General features: G+C 42.5%; 1 protein-coding gene across 1 annotated transcript; it reads right to left on the bottom strand.

The window, feature by feature from the left end:
• Window positions 1-1,169: 1,169 nt before the first annotated feature.
• sf3b3 (splicing factor 3b, subunit 3) lies at window positions 1,170-27,963 on the bottom strand. The gene is made up of 27 exons (XM_070830635.1): window positions 27,865-27,963; window positions 27,031-27,171; window positions 26,338-26,493; window positions 25,839-26,009; window positions 24,436-24,608; window positions 24,021-24,162; window positions 23,460-23,572; window positions 22,961-23,098; window positions 22,747-22,850; window positions 22,349-22,514; window positions 22,138-22,233; window positions 21,034-21,106; window positions 19,428-19,579; window positions 19,107-19,262; window positions 18,439-18,594; window positions 17,541-17,684; window positions 16,978-17,100; window positions 16,604-16,758; window positions 16,008-16,182; window positions 15,449-15,654; window positions 12,585-12,741; window positions 9,846-9,971; window positions 7,398-7,610; window positions 7,057-7,155; window positions 3,085-3,228; window positions 2,740-2,844; window positions 1,170-2,601 (listed from the first exon to the last, which is right to left on the bottom strand). Exons 2-27 carry the CDS (start codon window positions 27,098-27,100, stop codon window positions 2,461-2,463), a joined length of 3,654 nt encoding a protein of 1,217 aa, XP_070686736.1. The 5' UTR covers window positions 27,101-27,171; window positions 27,865-27,963; the 3' UTR covers window positions 1,170-2,460.

Below are 27,963 nucleotides of genomic sequence, written 5' to 3'. Positions count from 1 at the left end.
AACTAGCACTCAAGCTCACACACCAACAGAATGTTTGGGCCTCTTCTATTTTGAGGTCAGTTTTCCTTTTGTCAGAGAAGTATTGAACCATCCGACACAGCATTGTGTTATTGGTTCAACAGTTTGTCCATTCTTACCAGGAAACAGACTGCAGTGAATTCAGGTGAGGAGCATCGTCTCCTTTGTCAGTGTAGATGGGTTGGAGACGACTCGCTGGAGGAACAATATTACAAGCGATGAATGAGCAGATCAAAATGATTTAGTGTAATGATAAAGGGAGTGGCAGTTCCCTGGAACCAACAAGCACTCTGACCCTTTACAAGTACATTTCTTTAATTGGGTATTTCTTCTTACTTCTACGACCACTGATAAAACAATTATAGTATGCAATGCAATTATAGTTATCGATCTAATAGCTAATCTTTTTTTTGTTGTGCTGTACTAATGATTATTGATGTATTTACACCCATTTGTCTAAATTATTTACTGTATTATGAAAAGTGAAATAAACTGTGCTCTACTTTTGGTTGAGTCGGTCCTGTTGGGTTAACAAGCCGACTTAACAGGTCAGTAACGTCTTTTCCTTTAACGGCTTTTCAGTGCCACCAAAGGTGGGAAACACTTTTTGCTTCCCTGCTGAGATGAGAAGATTGGTTAGCTTAGCTTAGCACCAGGCAATATTTCAATTTGTCTGTTTTACAGGTAACATTATGTGCCAAAACTTCAAGGTGTTCAAGTAGAGTGTTTATTAATGAGCCTTAAGGGTGCCGTATCGATGATGCTATGTTTGGAAAGTAAGGCTAGCTGCCCTAGCCCGATTTGTTGACCTCACAGAAGCAGCTAAAACGCTTCCCATTCATCCTGCAGAGCACATTTAAACTGTTTAGCCTGTAACTTAACAGATTTATTACATGAATTTAGAGGAGTTGATGTTGTCAGCCAATCAGAGCACAATAACCAGGCTGTACTGCCTGAAAAGTCTAAATCAACTTTGAGCAAATTTATTTAAAAACAGTATAAAAATTGTTCCCATCCTGGCTTACTAACTTAATATTGGACCTCTAATGTGCTAATGGTGGGGAATAAGGCAGCCATGAAACCTCTGGCTGAGTGATGGTTGTCCACACACACACACACAGTGGCAGGAAATGACACACAAACACATGGTATTATAAAGCACAAAAAACAACAACTTTATTTACAAAAACAGACCACTGCCCCCATCCCACAAACCCCTAGATTCAGTGACTACTGAGGAATGCTATGTCTGAGCTTGTGGCTGAGGTTGGGAATTTACAGGACAGAGAAGAACAACACCCATCTGCAAACCTTCGTGTTCTTCCACCCACTTATTTAGTCTGAGTTCAGCTGGCGTCTAATGACACTGTATGGCAACACTTCTTGAACTGTGTGGCCTGAGGCTTCGACCAGGTTAGAGGTCGGCTTCTGTTTGGTTCCCAGTTGTGAGTGAGCAATATGCCCTAATGAACCTGGGGCCAACGCGTTCTTTGACAGGTCGGGCAGGGGGCTACGAAAGATTTAATACCATCTTGGACAATGGTATTCGCATCATAACAAATCATTCTAATCAAAACGCATCACATTTAAAACAAATCACAGAAAAAAGAAAAAAAAAAAAATCGGACCATACAAAAACATGCTAGTTTCTTTTTGCTGAGGACACGAGCTGAGAAAAACCCTCTTGGCTACATAAAAGATACTAAAATGTTCTCAGCTTTCAAGAGCCTTCTGTCCAGAAGCTCTCTCCACATCGTGTCCATTAAGGGCAAGAGCTAAAAACACCTTTAAATAAAATGGATTCACTTTCTCACAGGTAACGACAGATGATCTGGGTTCAGTATGCATGTACTCGCAGGGCGAAGATGATGAGTGCAGTCGTGTTTGTGTGAATTCAGTTCACACGGCTGTGTGTGCGTGTGTGTGTGTGTGTGTGTGTGTGTGTGTGTGTGTGTGTGAATGATGCTCATCACAGTTGTGTATGTGAGAATGCTGTTCTCACGGCTCTGTGAATCACTGGGGGCAAGTGTGGCTACAAAAGAGAGCCACTGGCTGTCATGTTTCTATGTAAAGACGGCTTTGTGTCACTACACGTGTGTGTGGTTTCTGCTGACAGCACAGAGGTGGTGTGAGAAACAGAAAAAATTCTCAGAAACTGAGTCAGTGTTGTCAGTGTGTATGTGGGAGGATGACGGCAAGGTTTACTTTTGAATGCATGTACTTGTAATGGCACGGAAGAGGTGCATGGGAGCTGCATCGTAATTGAGCAACGTACGGGAATGATAAGCATGTGACATCATGTGGTATGTTTACATATAATCAGGTGTGTGTCTGCCCACAGTCAACCATTTAACAGTCCATACATGTCCGTCAATCCGTGGCCTGAAAGGGGCAACTGTGGCACAGCAGGATCTGTGTATCAGTCCAAATGAAGACGTATGATTAGAAGGCGTAGCGAGTGCGAATGTCCTCCAGTTTCTTAGAGACCTCAGGTGGCGTTCTGTCCAGCTCTTCTGCCACACTTTTCTGCTTGTGAGGGTCCATGCTGTTAAACTGCTCACACAGATCTCCGTCAATCACATTCTGGAGAAACGCAGACAAAAAAAACAAGATGTTTTGGTTTCTGATGGTCCAAATGAAGGGAGATGGACAGAGGAGATGGCAGAGGTCTTGGCAAAACACGCAGATATTTTAAAAAACCAAAAGCAAGCAGATACCAACCTTGACTGGGAAGTAGTAGGATCTAAAGCTGAGGTGGTCTCTGCCGCACAGTGGAGGGAACTCGGAGCGCATATGCATCTCTAAATGCTGGAAGAAGTCATGGTCCTGGACAAAAAGACAGAGACATGAGAGGAGGACAGTTAAGAGGAGGGGAAATGGGAGGGCCGGACAAAAAGAGAGCAATAAAACGTACAGTGAGCAAAAATGACCTTGTGACATTTGTCACAATGACATTTGTAATCAAATGTATCATCAAATGGGAGCGGGAGTGATGTGGGTGTGTATCTGGGGGTCACAATGATGCATTAGCCTTCGCCGTGGTGAGTGGGGATGTTTGTGCGCTACCTCATGTGAGGTGAATGGGACCAGTATGCCGATGCCTCCAGACAGAGTGGTGTAGACCAGGGACTCTGAACCTCCAGGGATCAGGGTGGTTTTCTGGAGAGATAACAGCGTCTCACCCACGTGGTAGTTCACTACCACCTCAGCCTGCAGACACAACAAGAGAGGCGGAAAGACAGTCAGGTTTGTTTTGTTGTCTGGTACCATTACATGTGACCTGAATTGTTTTTAAAAATATATATATTTTCATATAATTAGTGAAATATACTGAGCAGACGATATACAGTGTGAGAGCCAAAAGCAAGAGGTGAGAACCAAAGCTTTCAGTAAACCTTTAAACTGTGCAGCTGTGCAGGTCTGAATGATGGAAACATGTTACTTAAATGCTCCTGAGCACTGATCTGACCTTTCCTCTCCGTGTCATATTTTATTTTCTTACTCACTACTCACTGAAATTATTTTTGAGAGAGGAGAATCTAAATACAATTTAATTTGGTTCTTGTCTTGACCGTATTGAGTATCTGGTTTATAATCAATAAAACACATACAGCTGCTTTGACTTTTACCTAGGTGGTGCTGAAAGCCTAGAATGACATTTCAGTGACCTCTTGACTCCGTCAGCGGCTACAACTGAACTATTCAAAGATTATCCCAACAGTTCACTGTGACTATCGAATAGTATTTTTGTTTGAAAAGGACATCCCTACTGAATACGGCTGCAACAAGGAGCACAGCTAAGACACTAAAAATCTGATCATATCTACTCTTCTGACATGCCAATGAAGCCATTTCAGGTCTCAAAATAATTTGCTCTGACAGCTGCATGTATATTTTAAGTACAAGAACAGTGGACTCTGTCAGAGAGAAAACGCACACTATAATCCTCTACTTAGAGGAAATTGGTCCGGATGGTCAAATCTAATCCAATAATCATCAAAAAACCTGCTTTGTCAATTAGAGGGAATAACCAGGATGTACCTTGGATACAAAGGCAGCATTGGGGAGTAATGAAACCTCAGTATTAGTCGGAGCCAACTGCATATAGGACATACATGACACTGACGCCAAGAGACCAAGAAAGAGACTAAGAAATAAACTCGGTGCCCCAGACAAAGCTGAGCCAGACGTGTACAGAACACAGATTCCCTCTGATTGGAAACAGATGAGACCAACAACAATGTCTCCTGACAGGGGACACACGAAGCTTCTCAAGGCTCACTATAAACCTCAGAGCACTGAAATAAGACAATACAAGTGTGTTTTTGATTGCTCTGGCCAAAACCCTCAGACACACAGATTAAAACAAAAAAAAAAAAAAAAAAAACACACACGCATACGTAAATGAACCAAGGTGTCAGGATCAAACCTGTCGGCTTTGTCAACTTTATCAGTGCAAAGCTGAATGAACAGATGAACAAGGCCGGGCATTCAATGGATGTAGTGTCACCGTTAACTTACAACGGTGTCAGTTGTTTTGGAATAATTTCGAATGTCGGCATGCTAACGTGCTCACAATGAAAATGCCAACATGCCAATGTTTTACAGGTATGTTTACCCTGGTCACCATCTTAGTTTAGCATGTTAGCATGCTAACATCGTAACACGTTCGGCAGAGGCTGATGGGAATGCCACTGGTTTTGCAGGTATTTGGTCATAAACCAAAGAATTGAACGAAGCTACATTTTGACCAGATGATGAGTCAGAGGAACACCAATGTTTTCACTGTTCATCCAGAACGGGAACTGAAGGTTTGTCCCAAATGTCATGGCAGTTTGTCCAATAATTTAAACATGTCACTCAAAACCACGTGAGCCTCATGATGGCTCTAGAGGACAGGTCAGGAGATCAGCAAGGTCAGTAGGATTCATTGTCTGGGGACCATGAATGTCTGTACAAAATTGGGTGCCAATCCATCCGATGGTGATTGAGAGAATTCAGTCCGGACCAAAGTGGTGATCAGACAGACAGACAGACAGACCACTATTGGTGTTGCTAGAGAGCCCCTCCTTCGTTTTTAGTCTTTTCTGTTGCTTGTGTTTGGCGAGCACTCGGTTGGATTGCATGTTATACAAAGATCTGATTTTTCCATTTGAGAAAAATCAAGTATTGGACACACCCCTGGCCCTTTTTATTGGCCACAATTAAACATCTGCAGTGGTGTGGTGCTTGACTGAGGCTGCCCTAATGTCATTCCCCACCTTCCTCAGAGATTAAATCTGGGCTGATTACATGCTGGTCACAAACTGTTGCTCCCATTATGTTAAAATAATGGTGCACATTTTTCCGCTGTGAGGGATTACAACACAGTGGAAATGTCACATCCGGCCAACAAAGGCCAACACAAAACTCTCTAGACGTTTTTGTCTCTTAAGTGTCGAGGTCCTGGTCCAACACTTGTGTCCGACAGGCGCGAAACTGGAAGAGCACCAAACAGTCATTTAAACACAATACACATGAAGTTGTGTCTGCAGGGGAGAAGGTGAGGAATTCAACACTAAGCAGATGGAATTACTGTGGAGCGCGTCAGTCTGTGACAAACAAAAGTTAAATTGGTCTCCTCGTTCAGTCAGGGACAAAAAGTGCAAGCCAGGGTATCATTTATCCCCATGTCTGTGCATCACTGTGTGGCGTATGTAAACTTTTGACCTCAACTGTATAACTTTTTTTGACAGTACAAGTATGTGGATTTTGTCATGTCGACGAAACTAAATAAAACTCAATAAAAATGAGAGAGACACAGAAACAACATGACAGAAATCACAGTCGCACACTGTATGACAGCTGGGGCTGAGACAGTCGACCCTTTCATTTTGCTCAACAGACAGCTGTGTCTCCTTGACCTTGATCTTTTGAGATAAATTAATCAAATAAAAGCGGAATGCATCTAATTCAATGTAAGACTGCATTTAGCCTAGCCATGTATGGATAATTAAGTTCATCCAGCCAGATGCTAACACACACACACACACACACAAGTTTGGATAAATCAAGGCATCCACACCCACATCTAAAAACAGACACAGTACATTTTCAAACTCAACCGAAATTCTCAATCAATGTGCACTGAAGCAGAAATAGCTGACAAACACTGTGTCGCAAAGACAACTGGGACCAACTCATAATGTCTACATTTGAGGGACTTTCCCAGTCTATCTGCTACCTAAACAGTTTTTGACCAGAATTTAAATATGGGATGAGTGATACTGTGTTTCTCCAATCTTTCTGTGTGTGTGTGTGTGTGTGTGTGTGTGTGTGTGTGTGTGTATACACACACTTGGATTTGTGAGACGGTTGAACCTGTGGTTGATGGTGTTATGCAGTCTGTGTGTGTGCCTGTGTGTTGGCAGTTGGAGGAGGCACATGAGTGCATCAGGCCAGAGTCCTGCACAGGCCGGACAGCAGGAGCCGGCCTGAATCATTCAAACTTTCCTGGCATTGCATCAGCAGAAAACTCAGCGTTTCTTCCTGAAACAAATCTTGAAGCCTTAAGTGACATTTTACTGTTTTAACATTCTTCTGTCTTTATTTCCTGTTGCTCTCGGTCTGACTCATACATGCCGAGGGACTGAGTTGTCAGACTGAAAATGCACATCCAAAAGTCCAGCAGTGCAATAAAAACATTTGACTGTCGGTCTGACTGTTCTTGAGCTTTATTGGCTGTTCCATCATGATTGTATGCAGAGTCGTATGGGTTTGTAATCTGTTTGCTTTGTAATCAATGTAAATTTAGGTCCAGACCCTCAGCACAAGCCTGAAAACGTCCCTGAAGCTCGACAAGCCATGTTTACTTAACTTTTTTTCCTCTGACAACACCTGCTAGCATTACCAGTGAAACAGAGAACCAGAACTCCTGCATTTCACTCAGGTACTGGTACCTTCGTTATATCCTAGAGATGACAATGACATGCTTCTAAAAGGAGACGCCCGACGAGAGAGGCCTTAAAGGACGGATGGTTTGGAGGAGGACGGTATTACCTTCTGTGACGCCCCATTAAGGAGGCCTCTATCCCATAAAGCTTTGTTCCCTGTGGGGTCTTCGTCCACATCATCGCTGGTGTTGGGGGGTAGACGCACCTGAGAAAGTTAAACACAAAATCAAGATGAATTCCTTAAGCTCATCAGTCCTGCTGGGCTCCAGCTGTGTTGTGTGTCACAGTTGGGGCTGACGTTCGAATCAAGTGCTATAAACAAGCCATGGTTCCTAATCTGACGCATCACATACTGTGTACTGTATTTCACGTTGTACTCCACTGTGTTTCTTCTCTCTCATTCGATACAGTTCAGACACGCCGAACATTCCCTGCCCCAATACTTACTATGGTGATGTTCCCAAACTTGTCGGCAGAGGCCATGGTGTCGTAGTCGAGCAGACAGGCCGTGGTCACCCAGCGTGGATAGGTGTCATCAGCGAAGATGATGAGCTGGTTCTCGTTGCGTCGGTAACGCACCCAGAACAGGCTCTCCTGAACGTCAGTCACAATCACACGCTGGCCGATGGTGTGGATGCCAGTCACCAGGTTGGGAACATGCTTAACGAGGAGAGCAATAAAACACACCCAATAAAGTACATTTTAAAGACACACCAGGCACACTGTCGAGGACAATCTTATGTTGCACAGGGGAGACATGATGTTATGTAGCCCTGTTCTTTCACCCGTTTGATGAGCAGCACTGAGAACTGTGACACAATCGTGGCAAATGCTTTTCCCACCTCATAAAACATTTGAAACCTCATTTTCCTGTTCATACAGCTCAGGTGTAAAATTCAAGCAATTTCAAGGTACCTAGACCAAACATTTCCAGACCCCCAAAGCCATTCTCATCACATCTACATTTTTACTTTAAAATGCAATTGCCAAAACGTATAATTCTGTATCTAGTGGTAAATCAATTAAAGTAAAATTCACAAACTCAGTATATTTAGATATCTACATTCTTACATTACAGAAGTGTAGCGCTCATTGGCAACCCATTCAGTCCTTTCTCATTTATCTGACGCTCCACCATCTCAAAGTGGGATTTCAATGTTTATATGATTGATTGTGTAGATGAAAACATCAGATTATGTTGAAAATCAAACATTTTTCAAGTAACATATCCAAATTCAAGCTTACTCTTAACCCTGAAAACATATCTGGTAAAATTTTGCCTTTTCCAAACTTTGAAGACTTTGCACACTGAAGTCATTTGTGTCAACTACAGACTGCTGTCTTTTTTGTTTTGTTTTTTAACAGCACACTTTTCACTACTGCCTGTGAGTTTGCATTACCACTCTCTGCAATTAGTAAAAATGTACACACAAACATGTACATAAGTCAAAACTCACCAAAACATTGCTCTTCAGTGACACTAATGCTTAGAAACTCTGAAGCATATATTTAGAGAACTGCCATTGACACAACTGTTACTCCCTAAACACAAAGTCCCTGCAAATAGAAGACCTCTCGTCTCAGACACGAATGTGACCAGGTTCTCACAGGTCAGTTATCACTGATGCTTGGAAGAACAAACATTCCAGCAACGCAGGCACTTTTGACAGTCAGATCATAATTTGTCCTTACAAAACTTTACACCTTTACTTTCAATCAATTGAAATTGAATTCAGAATTACATCTAATCTACAAAGGAAGAGATGGAAAAGCAGGGAACTTATCATTGAATTAAACAATTCAACTCATTTGAACCAGTGCTGTCGTGCAGATAGAAACATCTTTGTGTTTGCAGGAGGAAAGAGCCAGTGATCAGTTTCATCGCTATGGAAATGTACCTGCAAACGAGTTGAGCTTATCCACAGATTTAGTTTAAAGGTAAAGATAGCTTGACTCTGACATACTGCTTCTACCTGTATCCCAGCTTCTTTTATCGCATCATTATTAAGAAAGGATGGCAGGAGAGCAACATATTCAGTCATGGGCATTTTTTTACAGTTTTACCTTCACAATTAATATCACAACTGTTTCTGTGGCAGCTGTTGCATCAATTTCACAGGCAGACTGAGACTAAGCTTATTATGCAGTGAGATATAGATAATGTTCTCCCTGGCTAATCAGGAGGTCGGCGTCAGGCGGAAGTTGGCTTCTTAACAATGATGCATTTCTAAAGATTGACAGCCATACATCTGTATTTTCTGACGGCTCGAGGCATGTTTATCCTCTTTAAAAGACATTTAGGTGAGAAGCTGCGAGAAAGTAGATGGTGTGCATGGGAGACCCAAACAGAGAGAAAAAGATGCACTTCTGAACATATCAGCATCAGGATGGACAGACAGGACTGATTAGAGCTAAAGGATTTTTAAACTTGGGCCCCATTTTACATATTTTAGGTTAAGATGACTTGCAGATACAAAAAGTTTTGGCATTGGTCCAGAAGATCGCCTCAGGCTTCAGCTGCAAACAGGCCTGTTTGATCCAAACAAACCCTTTAAAAAACAAAGTCACGCAATGACACCACAAACTGATCGAGGCAGCCAGCAACTCAAGTGTTTTGTGAGGTAAGTTCACGATAAAATACATGTTTATCAATGGAGCCTGGTGGGATTGATTAGCATGATGCAACGGCTGTTTCTGTTTAGACAAAAAGGGTTTTACTTATCTTCACGGAATAACAAGGTCACCAATCTGCAGGCACCATTACATACACAGTGAAATAATATGCAGCGCTTTTAAGCAGCTCTGCTTTACACACATTGTGACTTTATGAAGTACATCTACAGCTCACAGAGCACATGAGTTGCATACGTGTGTGTATTTGGATCCCGCCCTTACCTTGTTTTCACACTTGCGTAGCAGCTTCTTTTTGCCCAGGTCGTAGATTCTAAGCAGTTTCCCAACTCCCACCAGGGCTCGACCCTGGAATGGAGCAATAGCCAAAGGCACATCCTCGACTGGGGTCTGCCGGTCAAAACACAAAGAATTAAAAAAAAAAAAAAAACACAGCTTATCAGATTACATTAGGCAGCATTTAGGGAGACATGCAAGTCGAGATGCAGCTGGTTCATCTTAACAGAAAGGGTCCATATTCCTTAAAAAAAAAAAAGGTAGAAGACTTTCTAAAGAAGGGTCCAGTGTCACAAAACACAGCTTTGGCCAGAAGCTCGAGAGCCCTCTTAGGCCGTAACTTTGATTCAGTGAAGGCAGAAGGTGGCTCTGGCCCTTTGTAGAAGTTGTTTTTCAACTCCCTCTCCTTACATCAGGTACATCAGGTGTGCATCATGTAATGTTGGATTTTTACTGGACAAATAAAGTGTAGCATTCTTGTAAAATATCATGTACCTGTCTGCATAGTATCACCTTCCTGTCCTTCACATGGCACCCACAGAAGGAAATATTATCACTCACACCTATCACACAAAAATCTTGTGATAGGAAACCATGCTGATGAGCTTGAATTAGATAACATGCAGGTTTCCATTACTCTGTCTAAGAAATGGAAATCAAAAAGCATGATTGAAAATTAGTTTTGGATATCATGACTTAAAAATTACTATGGAATTCAGTAGCTGCCTTTTTTTTTTTTTTTTTTAAATAAAGGTACGACTCATGACTATCAAAGAGTCATTACCCTTTACAAACATCAGAATGCATTTTGATCAATTATATTTTTCAAACAAGATTACAGTGGTCACAGCTCAAAATGTGTCTGGAGAATCTCTAAGAGCATCTCGTAGACGTTCTGGTGCGTTTTTCCTCTTCCTCACTGTTTCTAAAATGGTCAGCGGGGATGAGGTCGCTAAGGGACCAGATAAAGCGATTGAAGTCGGCATTCTTTCTATGGCCTTCAAATGGGTCAGTGGGTTCATGTATGTTTAAGCTTATTTGTCCTGTTCAAACATAAATCTTGTCACACAGCATTAAGCCAGAGACGATGGCATGGCAAACATATGGTGACTTTATCTGATCATGGAGACCTCCACGATGGAGGTTTAATGGGTTGCTGCATTAACCTCTTGGGTGGCACACCTCACATAAGCTCTTTGAGAGCAACTCCTCTAAGTTGAGCTTTGATCACACCTAAGGAGGAAATTATCTCAAAGTCTGCAATAGTAAAAACTAGATCTCGTTTGGTCAGTGCAAATGTTTGAGTCGTCTTTGAAGGAGGTTGTGAAAAACTGCTTTCCTGTTAAGGCTGCAGTCTTTCACAAAAAGGTAGGTCTGTCATCCTTTGTTTAGCGGAGATCAATTTACTGCTTTACTGGGATTATTTTTTCCACATAACAAGTAATGACAATAATAAATTGTGAAACTGTTGATTGGAAGAAAATTCACAATGTTATGATAAACAATTGCGTTAATGTTCATTGAAATATATGACATGACAACTGATGTAAACCTTAGGACTCAGATCAGGGCTTTCCTTTGTGTGCGTGTGCTCGATTATGGTTGTTTTACAGTTAACACAGCTGGACCGTCCATCGGTGCAGTGTCAATATTCAGAACCAAAGTGTGTACTGGCAATGTTCACATTAGCACGCACACAAATGGCTGTGACTCTCCGCATGTCAGTGATGGTATTGCCACTGGTCTGCACTCTACTGTACTAAATGTGTCATCATATTGTGCATACTGGCGTGTACCAGAGTACGTCAACTTGGGTCCGCATAATCTGCCTTCTGTGTGTGCATCAGTAAAAAAAAATGTGTTTTAGACCAGATAGACTCATGTGGAATATCAGATCTGGTAAAGTGGTTGGGAAAGTGGTTGGGAAACTCCTCTAATGTGACTGACACCACTGTGCAATACAACACTCATGACTCACTTCCCTTGTTAATCCACATCAGGTAACAGATGCACGTGGGGTGTTTCCTCCTGATGGCCTCCACCCTGCTCGAGTTTCTGGGGGAATTGCCCAGCAGCAGTGCATGGCCATTGGCATCTTTGTCTAGTGTCAAACATCACTGAAGGCTGTCCTGCCTGTCCTTTAGCTCGCTGGAGTCCAGCTCTTATCTTAGAATCCATCTTAAACTGTGACCTGCTGACATCTATTTCAATAACAGGGCACTGTCCTCCATGGCAATTAATACCATTTCCCACAAACTAAATAGTCACGTGACATGACCCCACTTCCCCACACAAAAAAAGTGTACACACAGGTGTCTGACATCAGTATGGTGGCTGTCACATTGGCTGCTTTTCATTTTAACTCCATTGCACTGTGCATTTTTGCAAAGTCAGGCTTTAGTCACAGAAACCACCCTGCTGCAGACCTCCAGGTTCTGGATCTGCAGTTCCACCTATTGGCAAGATCAGTAACAGCTGCAACAGGTTAGACCTTAAAAATGTGTGAACATGCCACCTACATACAAGAAGAAACCAGCAGCTGCTAACTTTGTTTGCACTTGCGCCATCTGCAAAAAACGTTAGTTTTTGCTTTTCTGTTGTCGGCTTCAAGTGAATGAGTGTGTGAGCAAATCAACAAGTAAGCTGCAATCCAGTTTCTTGAAGTGGTGAATTCTGTCAGTAACCTAAACATCTATTCATTTTAGTTCAGTCAGGTGTCAAACTCACCTTGTGCACAAACTCCAGCTTCTCTCCTCCACCGATGAGGCGATAGGTGTAGATAAACCCGCCGCCCACTGATCTGGGGTTGAGAATCATGTCTCTGGCAACACCCACCAACACATACCAATCATCTCCTGTGTTGGTGAAACGACACACTGCAACACTGAAAAATATCAAGCACAGCAAAAGGGACAGACATGAGGTGTGAGATGGGGGCTCTTCTGTTGGGAACTAAAGGAACTAAAAGATATGGAGAATTAACAACAAATGACACAAAAGAAACTACAGCAATATTTCCTCAGTATCACTAAACATCGTGCATTTGGGGACGGTGAAGAAAAAGACACACTACCATGACTTCCATGTAAGATACTAACCACGCACAGACCACAAAGAGACGGCAGTACGCATTACAAAAGGGAAAGTCCTGTTGAAATATAACTTGCCAGTGTTTGGCATATTTTTGAGGTTGCTGAGAAATATTCACTGCTGACCATAAAAAAACCTTCAGTTATCTAAGACAGTGATGCTCATCAATGCTTTCTATGGATTCCACTCACATCTTGTTAATAAGGGGAACATCAAAATTGCTGGAAGGTGAATACTGACTTGTCCTGATAATGATCCAGACTGACAGACTTTATTGATCCCCGGGGGGAAATTCTGGTGCTACAGCAGCAAAAGCGAGTAAAAGTGACCTAATAATAATATCACGTAGAGTAAAGCTTATGTGAACACATAGAACAGAGCTGGGTCGAAGCAAAGTGAATCCAAATGATAAAATGTAAAAACAGCTAAAAAAAAAAAGTTAATAGAATTAAGAGATTAAAGATTGGCAGACCAAAAGAGAAAAAAAAAAGCTGTGGCTGCTTGTCAAATTCTGTTTATTAGGAAGGGTTTCGGATGCCGACTGTCACTGTGCTAATAAACAGGACACAGCCCAGGACCACTCATTTACCTCAACCACACACCACTTCACAGCTAGAACACAGTGTCAGGTGAAACCTTTTCTTCATCATTAAGTGTGTGTGTGTTTCACACGATGAACAGTCCAGAGGTACACTTTTACCCTTTTACCCCACTGTTTACCCTTTCTAATCTCTACTCTTGCGGTTTAGGAGTCTTTTCGTAACACTTAAAGCTTTACTACAACAATCTCTAAACAAACATGTCCTCTTATTAAACTTTAGAAACTCAAATGCTCTGCTTGCGACATGCCAGAATGGCCCATGAACTACACTGAGGATGGGCATCGTTAGGATTTTAACAATGCTACCATGCTTACTGGTCCAGTGCTTTATCCATACTCTTATTTTTTTATTTCTGTAAAGGAAAATTAACACAATTAGAACTGGGGTGACACCAAGCTTTATAGCAGCAAAGGCTCTATGGAAACTGAAGTTTAAGAAGAATATAATATAGAAAACAGACTCACTTATTCATCCTGTCATTCACCCTCTGCTAATGTGGAATCACAACCTTGCAGGTAAGGCTGGTTTGGGAGATGGGGCTGCTTTTTAGGACTTTTTAATATCAACGTTTAATCAAATTTAGGGCAGATTTTGCGATAAATAGAAACATCAAATGTAAAAATATAGGGGTATTCTAAGTAAATGCATATATTGTCAGCAAAATGAGTATAACTGGTTGAGGTAAAGGAACAAATATGATTATTGGTAATGGTGTGAAAACAATATATTTGTCTTTAATGATATTAATCACTACAGTTGTCTTACAGCCAGAGTCTGAAATGAAGAGATAACAAGGAAGAATGTCACTTTTCCTCGTGTAGATCAGACTCATGATTGCCACTTTTTACAGCTTGTCTTTTGCCCAAATATCGGTGGAGCTGTGCAATTACTTAGCGATAATGTTTTCTCCAATGTTTAGTATGGGAATGTCCGAGGGATCACGCACAGTGAACCACCAGTTCAAGCTGACGAGTCCAGTGACATTAATGAGACAGGCTAACCCTAACCCTGGAGAAAAACAGCTGAATGGAAGCACTAGAGAAAGTTATGGGGAAGTAAACCCAGACTAAGTGGAGTGTCTGCAGGCAAGTTAACTCGTGAGCTCCTCCACACCATCCAGACAGACGCTACAGCACTCCTCAGGGCACAAAGCTTGCAAACACCAATAACCCCCCCCCCCCCCAAAAAAAACCCTTCTGGACGCACAGCCACCCTGATACTTTTAAGATACATGGCCAACCACATAACACATTTGCTTAAGATTGCATAGATACCAGCCTAACAAGCGCGCTATGGATGAACGACTGTAGACAAGCGTCTTGACAGATTACTCTTAATAGCTTTTTACTCCCAAAGGTTTTATTGCACTCACAGTACCGAGCAGAGTTGTCATTAATTCCAGTAAAATGCATCTTGCTAAACTTGACCCAGTGTCACTCCCTCTTCTGCTCGCTGCGTGTGTGGAGCTCATCCCTTCCCTGCTCTGTCAAAACTGACACCAGCACAGAGAAAAAGACAGGGAGGAGAGGCTGCATGCACCATTAATCATGTTTTCCACTTTGCTAATCTCACTTTCTCGTTTCCTCGAGCACCGACAACAGAACATACCTGTAAAACACTCCAGGGTCTGGGGATACTCCAAAAGCCTGATGGTTAAGGCGCATATCACATAACTGCAAAACGTTAAATAAAAAAAACAACTCCAGGTTCTTGCGAAATCAGAACCAGGCTTCAAGGGTGCATCCCTAACCTTTTACCTACCAATTATGGCCCTGAGCTTCCTTTCTGCTTTGACTCACACTTTGCCATCCATCTGCTATCCACCTTGATTCATTCCACATGAGAAATCAATTTTTCACTTTTCCACTTGTACGAAGCCATGACACTGAACCTGCTCACCTGAACGCAGCCTCGTTCTGCTCCAGCTGAACCTGGTCCAGCGTTGAACCCTGTATGGGGTTGACGAGGCGCACCAGTGAGGCCCACTGTCCTGCTCCAGCTTTGGGTGCACCAAAAATGGCTTCTGGGAGATTCTCGTTGAGGAAGGCAGCGGCCATTTCAGCAGCCAGTTCTCTTTCATCCTCACCAGCGGCCTCCACCATTTCCTGCAGAGGCAACAGCAACGGAAGACAAAGCGGGTCAGCTGAAAATGATTGCATCCAGACCAGCCTGAGTCATCTTCTCCCCATTAACAAACCAAAGCTCACAGCCAGCTCTTTCTCATCTCCATGGAGGCTCTGGATGAGTCCTATTCTCATGACATTATTAATTGGTCAATTCATGTAAATGTTTTTATCAGCATAATATACCAGACCAACAGCAGCTGCAGGCCTTAATTGAGATACTGCACAGCCCATGACTCACACTTGAACTATTGCAGGAACCAAAAAGAATTGACAAAACAGCTTATTTGTCAGAGGGATCGTCACCATCCTCTCACTGACGATGCACTTCATACCTCAGCCATCTGTTGCTTTCTCTGAGCTTTGGTTGCCTCGGTGTAGGCATTGTGGTCAGTCTCGATCAAAATGAGGTTGTTGGTCTCCGGGTGGATCACAAATTTCCTGGGAGTGTACTGCAGAGGAAAGGCCACCTGGTTGAAGACGGCTCCTAACTTCTCTAAAGCCAAGATTCTGCCGGACGATGAGAAGAGGAGAGAGGAGGAGAAGGGAGGGAAATTAGTTTTAACCTGAGAGGTGAGGACGCATTCATCGTTCTCCACTGAGCTGTTCTGGCTGTCCGAAGACAGACGCTTAATTTGCAGGTCGTACAGGAAAGCCTAGGTTTTCTGTTCTTTTTCCAGACCACCATCACAACACTAAAACGATGCGTCACACATTATCAGGCATTGTGGTGCGATCGTATACCCGTACATATTTACTGTGATTCTTAAGAGACAGACAAACAACTCTGTGGCATATAGAATAAAAATGCATCGCTGTTCAGCCTTTAGACTTTTTGTGCCACTTACCAATTTTTTTTCAGTATTTTCTGATTTAACGTGATGATTAGTTATAAGTAGATGTGTCTAACTGTTGCAGTCTGTATCCATACCTCAGCGTGTTGGTGGAAATGGCCACTATGCCTTCAGGGCACTGCTCGGAGGCAAAGCCAGAGGCATACTCCAGAGTCTCATATGACAGAGGGGTCAGATGGAAGCGAGACTGGTACGAGTAGCTGAGCCAGGAGCGACTGGACATTGCAAGCACCTGTTAGTGAGAAGGGACACGAGGTTTGCATGATCATGTGGTCTTTAAGATGCCAAAAGTAAAACATTCACACAGTTTTGTAGAGCTCAAAATTGTGTGTTTAGATTGTTTAGTTTTTTAATGTCATACTTGTATGAGAGCAAACAAATGTATCACTCTGTAATTAAGTTATATTATCATTCTTAGCATGATCATATGGAAATGTTTTGAGTCACATACAGCCTCCTGTCCCTGCATCCTGACTCTGAAGAGTTTGACAGGTCGTGACCCCAGGTAGCGTGTTCTGGTATCTGACAGGTCACCCGTCACTGGGTCCAGCACAGTCCTCAGTAGCACGCCGTTCTGAGAAAGGGATTCAAACACACACACACACACACACAGATTACCAAATGGCATGGGCTAAAATCAACATCTTGATAAATTGTCACATTAGTCCTCAAGAGTGATAACTGTAAATAGGCAAAAACTTCCACTCAACCATCCACTCTAGTTAGACTTCAAAGGTTGTTGCAGATATTCACAGAACAATTATATGGGATTCAGAACAGTGACTTATTGAAAATCGCGATGTCCCGCCATTATGTTCTTCCTGGGTGGCCTTCAAGACAGTTTCTACACTGATATGATCACTTGTTATTACTTAGTGTTTTCCTTTTGGATCTGTCACCAAGTACAAGACCAATCTGAGTCGATGCCATATATACTGTGAATATGACCGTCTTATGCGCACTCTCCCAGATTGAAACGTTTCTGCAATCAGTTTGGTGAAAGAGAGCGAATACCTGAAGCCCTATGTTGAGGTAGAGGAAGCCGATGGTTCCCTTTTCTCCAAGCTCATCCTGTTTCTCGACGCCTCCCATCTCCACAATACACAGACTCTCCGGCTGGGCTGGAAGGGCCTGCATACTCAACGGCTGTAGGCAGTCCTAACAAGGTAAAGATTGACATGGTTAAGACCATCTCAGCACACAGAACATACAATATATCTACTCAATAGCTGTGTGCATGACTCCTTCACTGAAATATAATATATAACACCATATATGTCATAACTTAATCCATGTCAGGTCATAACTTAATCCATGTCAGGCTAACACCACATTCTCAAAATACACAAATAAATCAAGCAAAATCCCCCAGAAGCCTGGGTTACAGCTTTCCTTACTGCCTCTAGGACCTCTCTCAAGAACAATTTGACACCCACATGGGAGCTTTGTTCCTCGTGTCATATCATTTTTATGTCTAACATAATTTTTTTTCTCCCTGTCTTCAGAATATTGACCTGTGTCAAACACTTTAAAATTGGCCAACACAAAAAATTGGTCTAAACAGCAAGTCTTTTCATATCCTGGATTGGGCCGTTGACTTCTGCTCAGCTTAATCCCTCTTGTGGATTTAGGTTAGAGTTTGGTCATTTGTTTTAGTTGAAGGGTAAAGTCAGACAGGTTTGCTTAAAGTAACAGTTGATCTCATTCTGAAGTAGAGAAAGAAAGGTCTCTTGTGAATGTAAAAGTTGCAAAAGTACAACTGCAACAGTACTTCACTCCGCTGACAATAATCAACTCTTTAGACTGGGTTAGGCAAGCACAGAACATTTCATCTTAATGTGTCAGAGTGCTGGGTGTTGGTTTTTGTGCCAATTGGTCTATTTAATTTACAAACTAGTGTTTCTGTTCATACCGAAGGGTCCAGGGAGATGATTCGGACGGTGTTGTCGACCAGCCCCACGGCAAGGAACCGGGAGCGTTGCTCACCAGGTGGAACGTTAGCCAGACTCATGCAAACCACGTCTGCAGACATCTCCTTCCGCTCAGTGTACTCATTCAGCTGGCCAGACTACAGAGGGAGGAAACAGAGAGCGACAGGATAACTAAAGAGATCACATCAGTCCTCCCTGTTTATTATACTGAGACTGATACAGTTTAAGTATTCGTAGTATCAATATTAGTTTAGACACATTTAAGTTTCTCAATTTTTCTGCTGTATATACAATTAAGAAGCCTATATCATCACTTCAACTGTGCGGACATATGAGGTTGTAGTTCAGCTGGTGTTTCAAGTGTTATTTATACGGCACATTTCATACTTCCAAAGTATGAAAGTACTGTCCAATGAACTGATGTCCAATGAAACTATCAATAAGATTCTGCTGATTGGTGGCAAAAGGCCTCTGTTGTAAAACATAAAATGTGGCATTTTATTTTGGCATTTTGCAAAAACTGTACTGCTACAAAATTTAAAAGGAACGTAGTTGAAAGTTGGGTATGTGGGTCTTCTGCAGTAAATGTACTCTAAAATACTTTTGATATTTGATATGCAAGTGCACACAAACACATCTACATTCTTACCGGGTCCATCTCAAAGTAGACCAGCTCCCCTCCAGTGAGTGCAATAACAACCTGTCGCTGGTTCACAGCGCAGCGGACAATGGTTTTTTTGCCGGGAGTCTTCCACTCATTCACACGCTTGTCAGCTCGGATGTGGCGGATACCATCTGGGTAAACCTGTACGGAGAAGCAGGGAGGGAAAGCATAGAAGAAATAAGATGGTTAGGGTGGTTTAATTGTTGATATTACCATGTGACTTTCTTATTTGACACAATCCAGACAATTATACAGCGTCATCACATGAATGGATGACGATGCTGTTAAAAGGACCATTGCACCCACCTGCACTAGGGCATCCTCACCGAGCAGTGAGCAGGAGAGAGTGGGAGTTGTTCCCAGAAACCCAGAATCTGTCACTTCCTCTACCGTCTCCCCAATGGACAGAACCAGAGTGGCGTTCACGAAGGACACAATGATATAGGCATCAAACTCGTCTAATGACAAAAGGATTACAGAAAAAAAGTACCGATTAGAAAAATGGAGTTGGAGTTGCTTCGGCTAAATCTGGTGAATAAATGACAGAAAATTATCTGAATGAGCGGGTACAGAGCTTGAAAGGACACGGCAGGGTGATGTACTACATAATTAGCAATGGATTTAGACTTGTAATGTAACTACTTTGGGTGGCATTTATGTTCTAAAACGTTCTTCAAATGTGTTTCCTGCAGACAGATGAGGCAGGTGTGATCTTGATCTACTTAGGACCTTGACCTTTTTTCTCCTTAAGAAATACAAGTTCAGCAAGTCAACAATGTAACTAACACAACACATTAGGTTCTCTCCTGTGTGAATCAAATTGCAAAAAAGAACAACAATGAGAATAAGAATGTTTTTCTCCCGGAGGAGAATTAAGCAGTGCTGTTTCAATACAAGGCTTTGTACTGCACTGCCCTCGTAATTTAAAAGTTGATATGACTAAATCTATTGGGAAACTCGTGACATTAAAATGCACAGGTTTGCACTTTGAAAACACTTTTAAATACACATCTTCCACCTCATTATGACATTGATCTGAACAGGAAACTCCTGACAACAGTTTTTCAACTTTTAGATAAAACAAGGCAGACCAATATCACAACAGAACCATGTTTCACATTTTGTTTCAGCCAGGGCCTGAAGATTGTCCCAGAGGACCACACACAGTCACGGTCATGCTGTTTTTCCATCCTGTCCGTTACACATGCACACTCGCACTCTCTTACACAACACAGATCTAACGACTGATCCATGCCAGCTGTGGTGGAAATGTGTGACAAAAAGTGAAACCTATGTGACTTCTGGGAAATGCACTTTTGCACAAAACAATGTCAACGGAAGAGAAAATGCACCAACACTAAGATGGACACAAATACTGAACATCTGCTCACACACATTGAGGCCCTTCAACTCCATAAAAGCGCAAATGCTAGACTAAACAATGACTAAAAAAAAAAGAGAGACAGAGAGAGAAGGAGGTGAACTTGAAATGCTCTTCAAGTAGGGACTTGAAATCAGGCAATGAGCCAACAGGCCAATTTTAATGAAAACAGACAAAACATTTTCAAAAGAGTGACCGATTACCTGATTTTAGGGCATAATGTAATCTAAATGTAACAATAAGGGTGGACCCTTGAACAAAATTAACACAAACAGTAAGAACTAGAACATCAAATCCAACTTTGTGTACTATATCTAACATGTTTATGATGCTGTTGAAAGGTTTACAGACTCAGCAGTTAAAGAAATCCAAACAGTGAAATTCATTCATTCTGACAGCTTTGTGGCGAACAGTCAATCTGCATCCACAGTCCCATAAATCCCAGCTTCTATTGGTGCGGGTCTTTGACAGACAGTAAATTTGGTTTACGAGACCTTGAAAAATAGACGTCTGGAGCGGGAAACTTCTTACCTTCCACATGTCTGCGTACGGTCCACACAGCGTTGGGGTTACCGGGCAGCTCAGACACAGCCATCTCTGATACCTGATACAGACAGATAGGGGAGGAGGTAAAGAACGTACAAGGGAGATGGGAGGGGGCGGAGAGGACTTTATGCGTCAAATATCACATATTTCATCATGACACTGTAAGCTTGAGCCACAGATGTTCTGCGGCCTCTTTCATGCATACTCTGGATGATATACATAGATGGATTAAATAAAATATATTGGTGTATAATTCTAATCACCAATTTGTCACAAAAACCTCTTGACTGCACATGTATCACGCAAAGACACAGCCTCATAAAGATTAAGAGTACATTCACTTTACAGCTGAATATTTACGTTCACTATTCTTAACTTTGTGAGAAGAAAGAAAGAAAGAAAGCATTCAGACGCAGTACAAAGTGTAAATCGTCTGCGATTTGGCAGCAGCCGGAGTGTAACACAGCCGTTGTACTCATCTGCGTGAAATGGACGGCAATAACACAGGTGTTTTCTTGAGTATAAAGCTAATCTGACTGAGGAATTTCTGTTGTGATAGATTCACAACATTTATAGTGGGTAGAGCTGTCTTCTCTGACAGGACTTTAACCTGGTGTTTACTCACTGCTGTGATCTGTACTCAGACTTAACAGGTACAGAACCAGAAATGCCTACCAACCAGTGTTCAAACAGTAATACGCCCTTTTCACAGCAGACATTTTGACTTGCGAGTGCAGGAAGAGCACGGATGGAATTGATAACGATGGCTGCATTCCTTTTAGGTTAGATAGTTCCAGGGCTTTGGAATTGGGCTCGCTCAATCACTGGCATGGCTTAATGGAATGGAGCCATTGTTAATGTTATCATTTATACCTGCGCTGTTTCTGCTGTGAAACGGTCTATTGTTTGGTGCCATGTGTGAATGACGGAGCGTCACACACAGAAGATCCTGTGTTGATAATGAAATCAGAACGACTGACAGACTCTTCAGCTTTTATTCAGTGAAGAGACATAAACAACCTCATCGCTTTTAAGCCAGCAGTGTTTGTGCCCGCCTATTGCATGTTACAGTTTAAGTTGTGTGTGTACCTCCAGTCCATGTCTAAGGACCCTCAGAGTAGACCGGGGTCCTCGTCCACAGGCAACATACAGCTGGGGTGTATCTTCATTGGCCAAATCGGCAATCTGTCAAAAACAGGAAGAGAAACTGAGCCACGCAGACAAATGTGCTGAAATGTCCAAACCAAACAAGTCTCTTTATTACAGGAGGCCCCGTGTACACAAACCCACCCACACTCACCTGACAGGACATGATGGGTGACAGGCTCTCCTGTTCGTCCACCAGCACGAGGTTCTTGAGGGGCCGGGGTTGGAAGAAGAAGGTATCTCCCTCTTCCAGCGGCATTGCAGAGGAGAACTCTGGCTCTTCGTCGTCATCGCCCAGGTGGGCAATCTGGTAAAGGTAACTAGAGGAAGCAAAGGCAGCACGTCATGAGCAATGGAGGTTTGAGAGGGGGGAAAAAGAAAGCAGAATAAATATAAAGGAAATATAAAGGAAAAGATCAAGAGACAGTAACTCTGGCGCCAAACCGAGCTGAGGATATTCTGTAGGTTTTCAAGCCCACGAAGAAAAGTACCAGAGTTATTTAGTATGTCAGGGGTAATACAGATTAACTTTGAGAGAGACAAATGACTTACTGGTTTCCAAACTCTGAAGACACGAACAAGAAGCCAGTCTTGAGGACACACATGGCTGTTGCCACTGGGATCGTGTCAAAATATTTCAGTCTGATTTCTGTGACCTGAGGAACAAGACAGATCCCTTTAAACACTCAATTAGTTGTTGGCTACATGTTGGTTTGAAGTGGCGGAGGGGCGCAGCAGTCTCTATCCATCCATAATCTTTGCTCACCATTTCTTCGTCTGTTTCCAGGGTAACCTTAAAGATGTCTCCCTGCTCAGTCTGGGCCAGGAAGAAGAACATGGACTTGGTTTTGTGGGTGGCTGAGCACACAAATATCATGCCACGCTCTGGGTCATCCAGGTCATTCTGTGGGATGGGACAAATGAGGAAGATGACGGGGGGGAAAGGGAGCAGAGCAAAAATAAATATGCACACAGAGACAAAAAGTGACCAGACACACATTAAAAAAAATGTGACGTGGGTGTAATGTGAAAAATATCCTTCCACTTGAAATCCTGTGGCTGGATTACAATATTACTGCTCATTAAATGATATCATAAATCCTTACAATCAAGACCAGTGTCACGTTTTGATGCCATGCTCGTAGGAGGCTGAAGTAAACGATACTCACAACACCAGCACAGGAGGTGTGTGGCAGAGTTGACTAAGTGCAACAAGGGTTAGGAATCTTGGTTTTTCGTGTGTATTGCTTGGATTTCGGACTCACCCTGCGTCGTGGGATGGGACAGCGAATGTCAGGCTGGTCTCCAAAATTCTTGTAAGTGATGTAGTTTTCGGAGCAGATGAGAACTCCACTGGGCCCGTCGGAACCACCAGGAACTACGGAACAAAAGGGAGGAATTTCAGTAGGATGCGTTACTGACTGCACTGAAGACAGCTGGCTCCGCTTTACAGTCCAAGGTTTCCCTCCGCTGCTTTAACCTGATCTTTAACATGTGTTACTGTCTTGGCGAACTGGTGCTGAGATCAGAGGTGTTACATCTTTCTCCAGGGATGGTCAGAGAAGAGACATGACAAACTCATCACGTCTCCAACATTTAGATTAAAGAGGATCAGTGGATTACACACACCAAAGGATGTATAACCATGCCCATACTTGGCTTCCAATCAAAAACATAAGGTTAAAGATCTTTCCGGCTGAATTTCATTTCCACCGTCTCTGCTTGATGAGTTTTAGGCACTTGGTTAAAACTTAGTTAGGTGTGTTAGGTGACACAACTATCGTTTCTTCTGTGGTGCGTGTGACTGTTTGTGCCCAAACACTTACCAGTGATGAGGAAATTTCCATGCTCTTCTAGAGCCTCGCTGTACTTGCGGACCACGTGATTCAAGCCGAGATCCAGCTCGTAAAAGGTGAGCGTCTGTTGTGTGTTGGCGGCAGCTTCTCCAGTTGGGTCATTGTCGGCTTCCTGGAAAGCACAAAGTAAGTCCACTGTTAGGCACCATAAAGCCTACGACACTATGGGGATGGTGGCAACTTCAAACTAATTAAACAATGGGGGGAAAATGGTGACACAACACGCAACCAGATCTGTTCCCACTTTAAAAATGAAGTTCTTTGCCGAGATCAGAGGTGTTAAATCTTTCTCCAGTGATGGTCAGAGAAGAGACATGACAAACTCATCACATCTACAACGCAAGACACTGTGTTATATTGAAGGTGCAATCTTTTATGACCTTACCTCGTAGTCCATTTCAAGGCAGGCAAACATGGGGTTTTCAAAGCCGACGTCCACTCCTACCACGTGGTAGACCAGTGTGTTTGCTTTATGGGCTTCCAGCGGTGAGGAGATAGTCAGTCTTGCAGCAGCATCTCTGTTCAGAATGTAAACCAGCTTCTGTTTCTCTATCGCTCCTGGACAGGGGAGGGACAAAGGGCATCCAAAACACTTAACTTCATTTGAACCACGGTCTGGGTGAATACTGGACTCAGTCAATTAGTATTTCATAAGGATGTCTACTAGGTAGTTCCAATGAAACTGTTCACTGTGATACAATAATGCCCTGGCTACATAGTATCAGGATGTATCACAAAAGGAGTAACAATAGGAACAGGGAAGCAAAGTGTGTTTTCAATTTATTGCAAGACGAGCAACAGCGTCTAGTCCCTCAGGTCCCCATCCTCTGAAGACAACAGGGTGGAGACTGTCCCTCTGAACTAACTGAGACTTTGTATCACAGAAGCGATCACATTGGCTGTTCAATTCACTACTTCAGGCTGCAGCTGAAAGTACACATAGACTCATCATTTGTTCGTGACAGTCTAGTGATTTGGGGACAATGACATGGCTGGTTAGCTGGTCAGTCTTTCTTCAACATATTGTCAAATTATTTTTTACTATTTGTCACTGTTTGCTACTGCTATTTGAATCTTGCTAGCATTGCTGTTTACTTTCTGGCTCATAGCTGAGCCAAAGGGCTCTGTGAGCAGAGCAGAATGTTGCCAGGTCTTATCTCTGGTTTGTCTTATTTACTGGAGTAGTGAACAACATTTTCATTGCATAAGAACCTTATGGGATGCAATGATTGCTCCAGGTATTAGTCAGACGTACAGATATTCCCAGTTTTGGCCTGAGAAAAACTTTAAAATTCTGATTGCAAAACACATTAAAAAGTACAAATTAATAATCATTTTTTATTTTATACTTAACTTACAGTAATGTAGTTTTAATAAACATGGCTGTCCTTTAAGACTCGAACATACACATTGTTTGAAAATTGCACCAGTGTATCAACACTTCATAATACTGGCACATCAAAGTGGGCTGCAACCCTTTTTGATTTTGACCTTTTCTGATCAATTCCTGCTTTGTATTTAAGTATCAAATATCTTTGCACAATTTAAGTTTTCTTCATTGTGTTGACGCTGCTCATTTACAGTCCTGTAATGCACTGCACTACATACAGTAAACCGTCTCTGGTCTAAGTATGTAAAAGGTGAGTACCAACACATTTTACCATGTTTTGGAGTTATAACAACTTCATCTGACATGACCGGAAGCAGATAATGACATTTTCTGTTTTTGCGGGTCTGCTATTCGATTGACAAAAACATTTTAACTCTTAACATGATGCTACTCCATACCTATCATAACTGCTCTGCCTTTTGGGTCGACAGCCAGAAACTGTCCAGGGACAATGCGGCGGCAGCCACTCTTCCCAAACGTTTCCTGGTGGATCTTCTCAAACATGTTTTTTGATGGGTGATATTCCAGGATGACGATGCGCCCGCTGTCACTTCCAACAACAATGTAATCTGCAAACATATAAAGATGCATAAATGCAACATACATAAGATGGTTTTCCCTTGAATTTTATCAGGCTATTAATCATGGATGCCACAAAGTCGTGGTCAGACATGCTCATCTAATCATCAGACCACCCCCCTTAAATAAAGAAAAAATGCAAAAATGGCAGCCAACTATGCACATACTTCAGTCCATGTCGAGAAAAGCAACCATTGAATGAAAAAATACATTTTTTGAGGGTTGACTTATATATCATATATAATATTATGATTATATCATCCCTGTTTGTCATCACAAACACAATGCATTTAAGTGCTTGCACCCTTGGTTACATACCTTTGGTTCCTCCAGTGAGTCTGAAGGCCATTAGGGACCTAACGATGCCAAACACCTCCACTGTGAGCAGAGTGTGCACCTTCCCTGTGTTGGCATCTGGCCGCAATAATTCCAAGATCTTTCCCCTGGAAACGACAATCTCCTGCATCTTCGTTCCTACCGAGGGACAAAAAAAAATCTCTTTTCAACACGTGTCATGTTTTAACCATCGACTGGAAAGAAACACCGTTTGCCTTTCACGTCAGAACGTCGTCAATCATGGTTGAAAACAGCAGATTGAAATCCCACGATTTACCAGGATTTTTCATGAAAGTCTGCTTCCCATTCATGCATTAACTTTAAACCACAGCTGTCATTAATACTGATTTAAAACTTGAAATGCAGTTAGAAGATCCTACAACCCAATAAATTAAACTTTACGTGATTTACGTGATATTTGAAGCATGTGATCTTTTTAAAGGCCTGCACATCTGACAAGGAAAACCATTGTACACATATCTGGAGCTACTTTGAGCTCTGTGATTTGCTCGGGGAGACTTTGCCATGTGGACAGGAGAAGCACCACAAACCACTCACCCTTGGGGACCCCTAGTCTAACTGTTCATGGAGATGAGATCTGATGACAGAGGTGAGGGGAAAACATGGAAAGACTAATCTAACCAAAGAGAGAAAGAGGGCAGGCAGCGATCTCACCTGAGAAGTTTCCATGGATGGCATGAGTGATGCCCGTGGCACGCTGTAGGGTGATGTTGTACAGAAACATGGCTCCCTTTCTGAGGCTTCCCCACAAGGTCCTTCAGGGGTTGCAAACGGAGCACTAGGCCCAACTCAAAACTGTAGGGAAAAACAAAGGAAGGGGTTTATGAATGGAAAGAAATAAGTCTACTGATGCTGTGTGAACAGTTTCAGTCCCACAATCACTTTTAAATGTTTCCATGCTTGACAGTGTGTTGCTTATTTCAGAGGGATCCTCCAACTGAGCCGAACTGAGGAGGAAGTAACACTGTGTAAAAATCAGCTACCCCCAAAAAACTAATAAACTCGTCACAATGAAGCCATTAAGAGTTAGTCACTGTGCCCAACAGGGCTGGTTAAACGTCTTGCTGGTCACAGGCTGAACTTGAGGTCTCACTGTTAAACGTTACATTCTGGTGACCGAAGAACAATGCTAACGTTAGCTTAGCAAACAGAGGTGCAACTTGGCGCTGGTTTGCGATTCTGAATACTTGTTAGTCCTGTAGCTTGCTAACTTAGCTCCTTTGATGCAAATACCAATGTGGACCAACATCGCCTAACTTTTACTTTTAGTCTTAACCGGCAACAACCGTGCGCACAATTAGCCATCGTAAACAGGTAATTTAGGAACTTGCCTTGAACGGACTGAAACCCATTCATAAAGAGCGCCACTTAAACCCGACGCTATCCACTCTTTTCTTGCGATATAACTTAAACCGGTGCACACTTTACATGCATACAATGACCGTTTGATTGCGGACGAACTGCAGAAGTGTAGGGTAAAATATTTACCGGCAAGTGAAATAGGATGATTCAGATTTCAGGTGGATAAAGTTTCATTTGCACAAATAATTTCCCTACGACGCCGGGAAATCAACGATGAGCCGCCGT

The sequence above is a fragment of the Pempheris klunzingeri genome, chromosome 5 (assembly GCF_042242105.1).
Source record: "Pempheris klunzingeri isolate RE-2024b chromosome 5, fPemKlu1.hap1, whole genome shotgun sequence".
NCBI classification, from domain to species: domain Eukaryota; kingdom Metazoa; phylum Chordata; class Actinopteri; order Acropomatiformes; family Pempheridae; genus Pempheris; species Pempheris klunzingeri.
The sequence above is the reverse complement of the archived record's forward strand: the minus strand, read 5'-3'. Positions and strand labels throughout refer to the sequence as shown.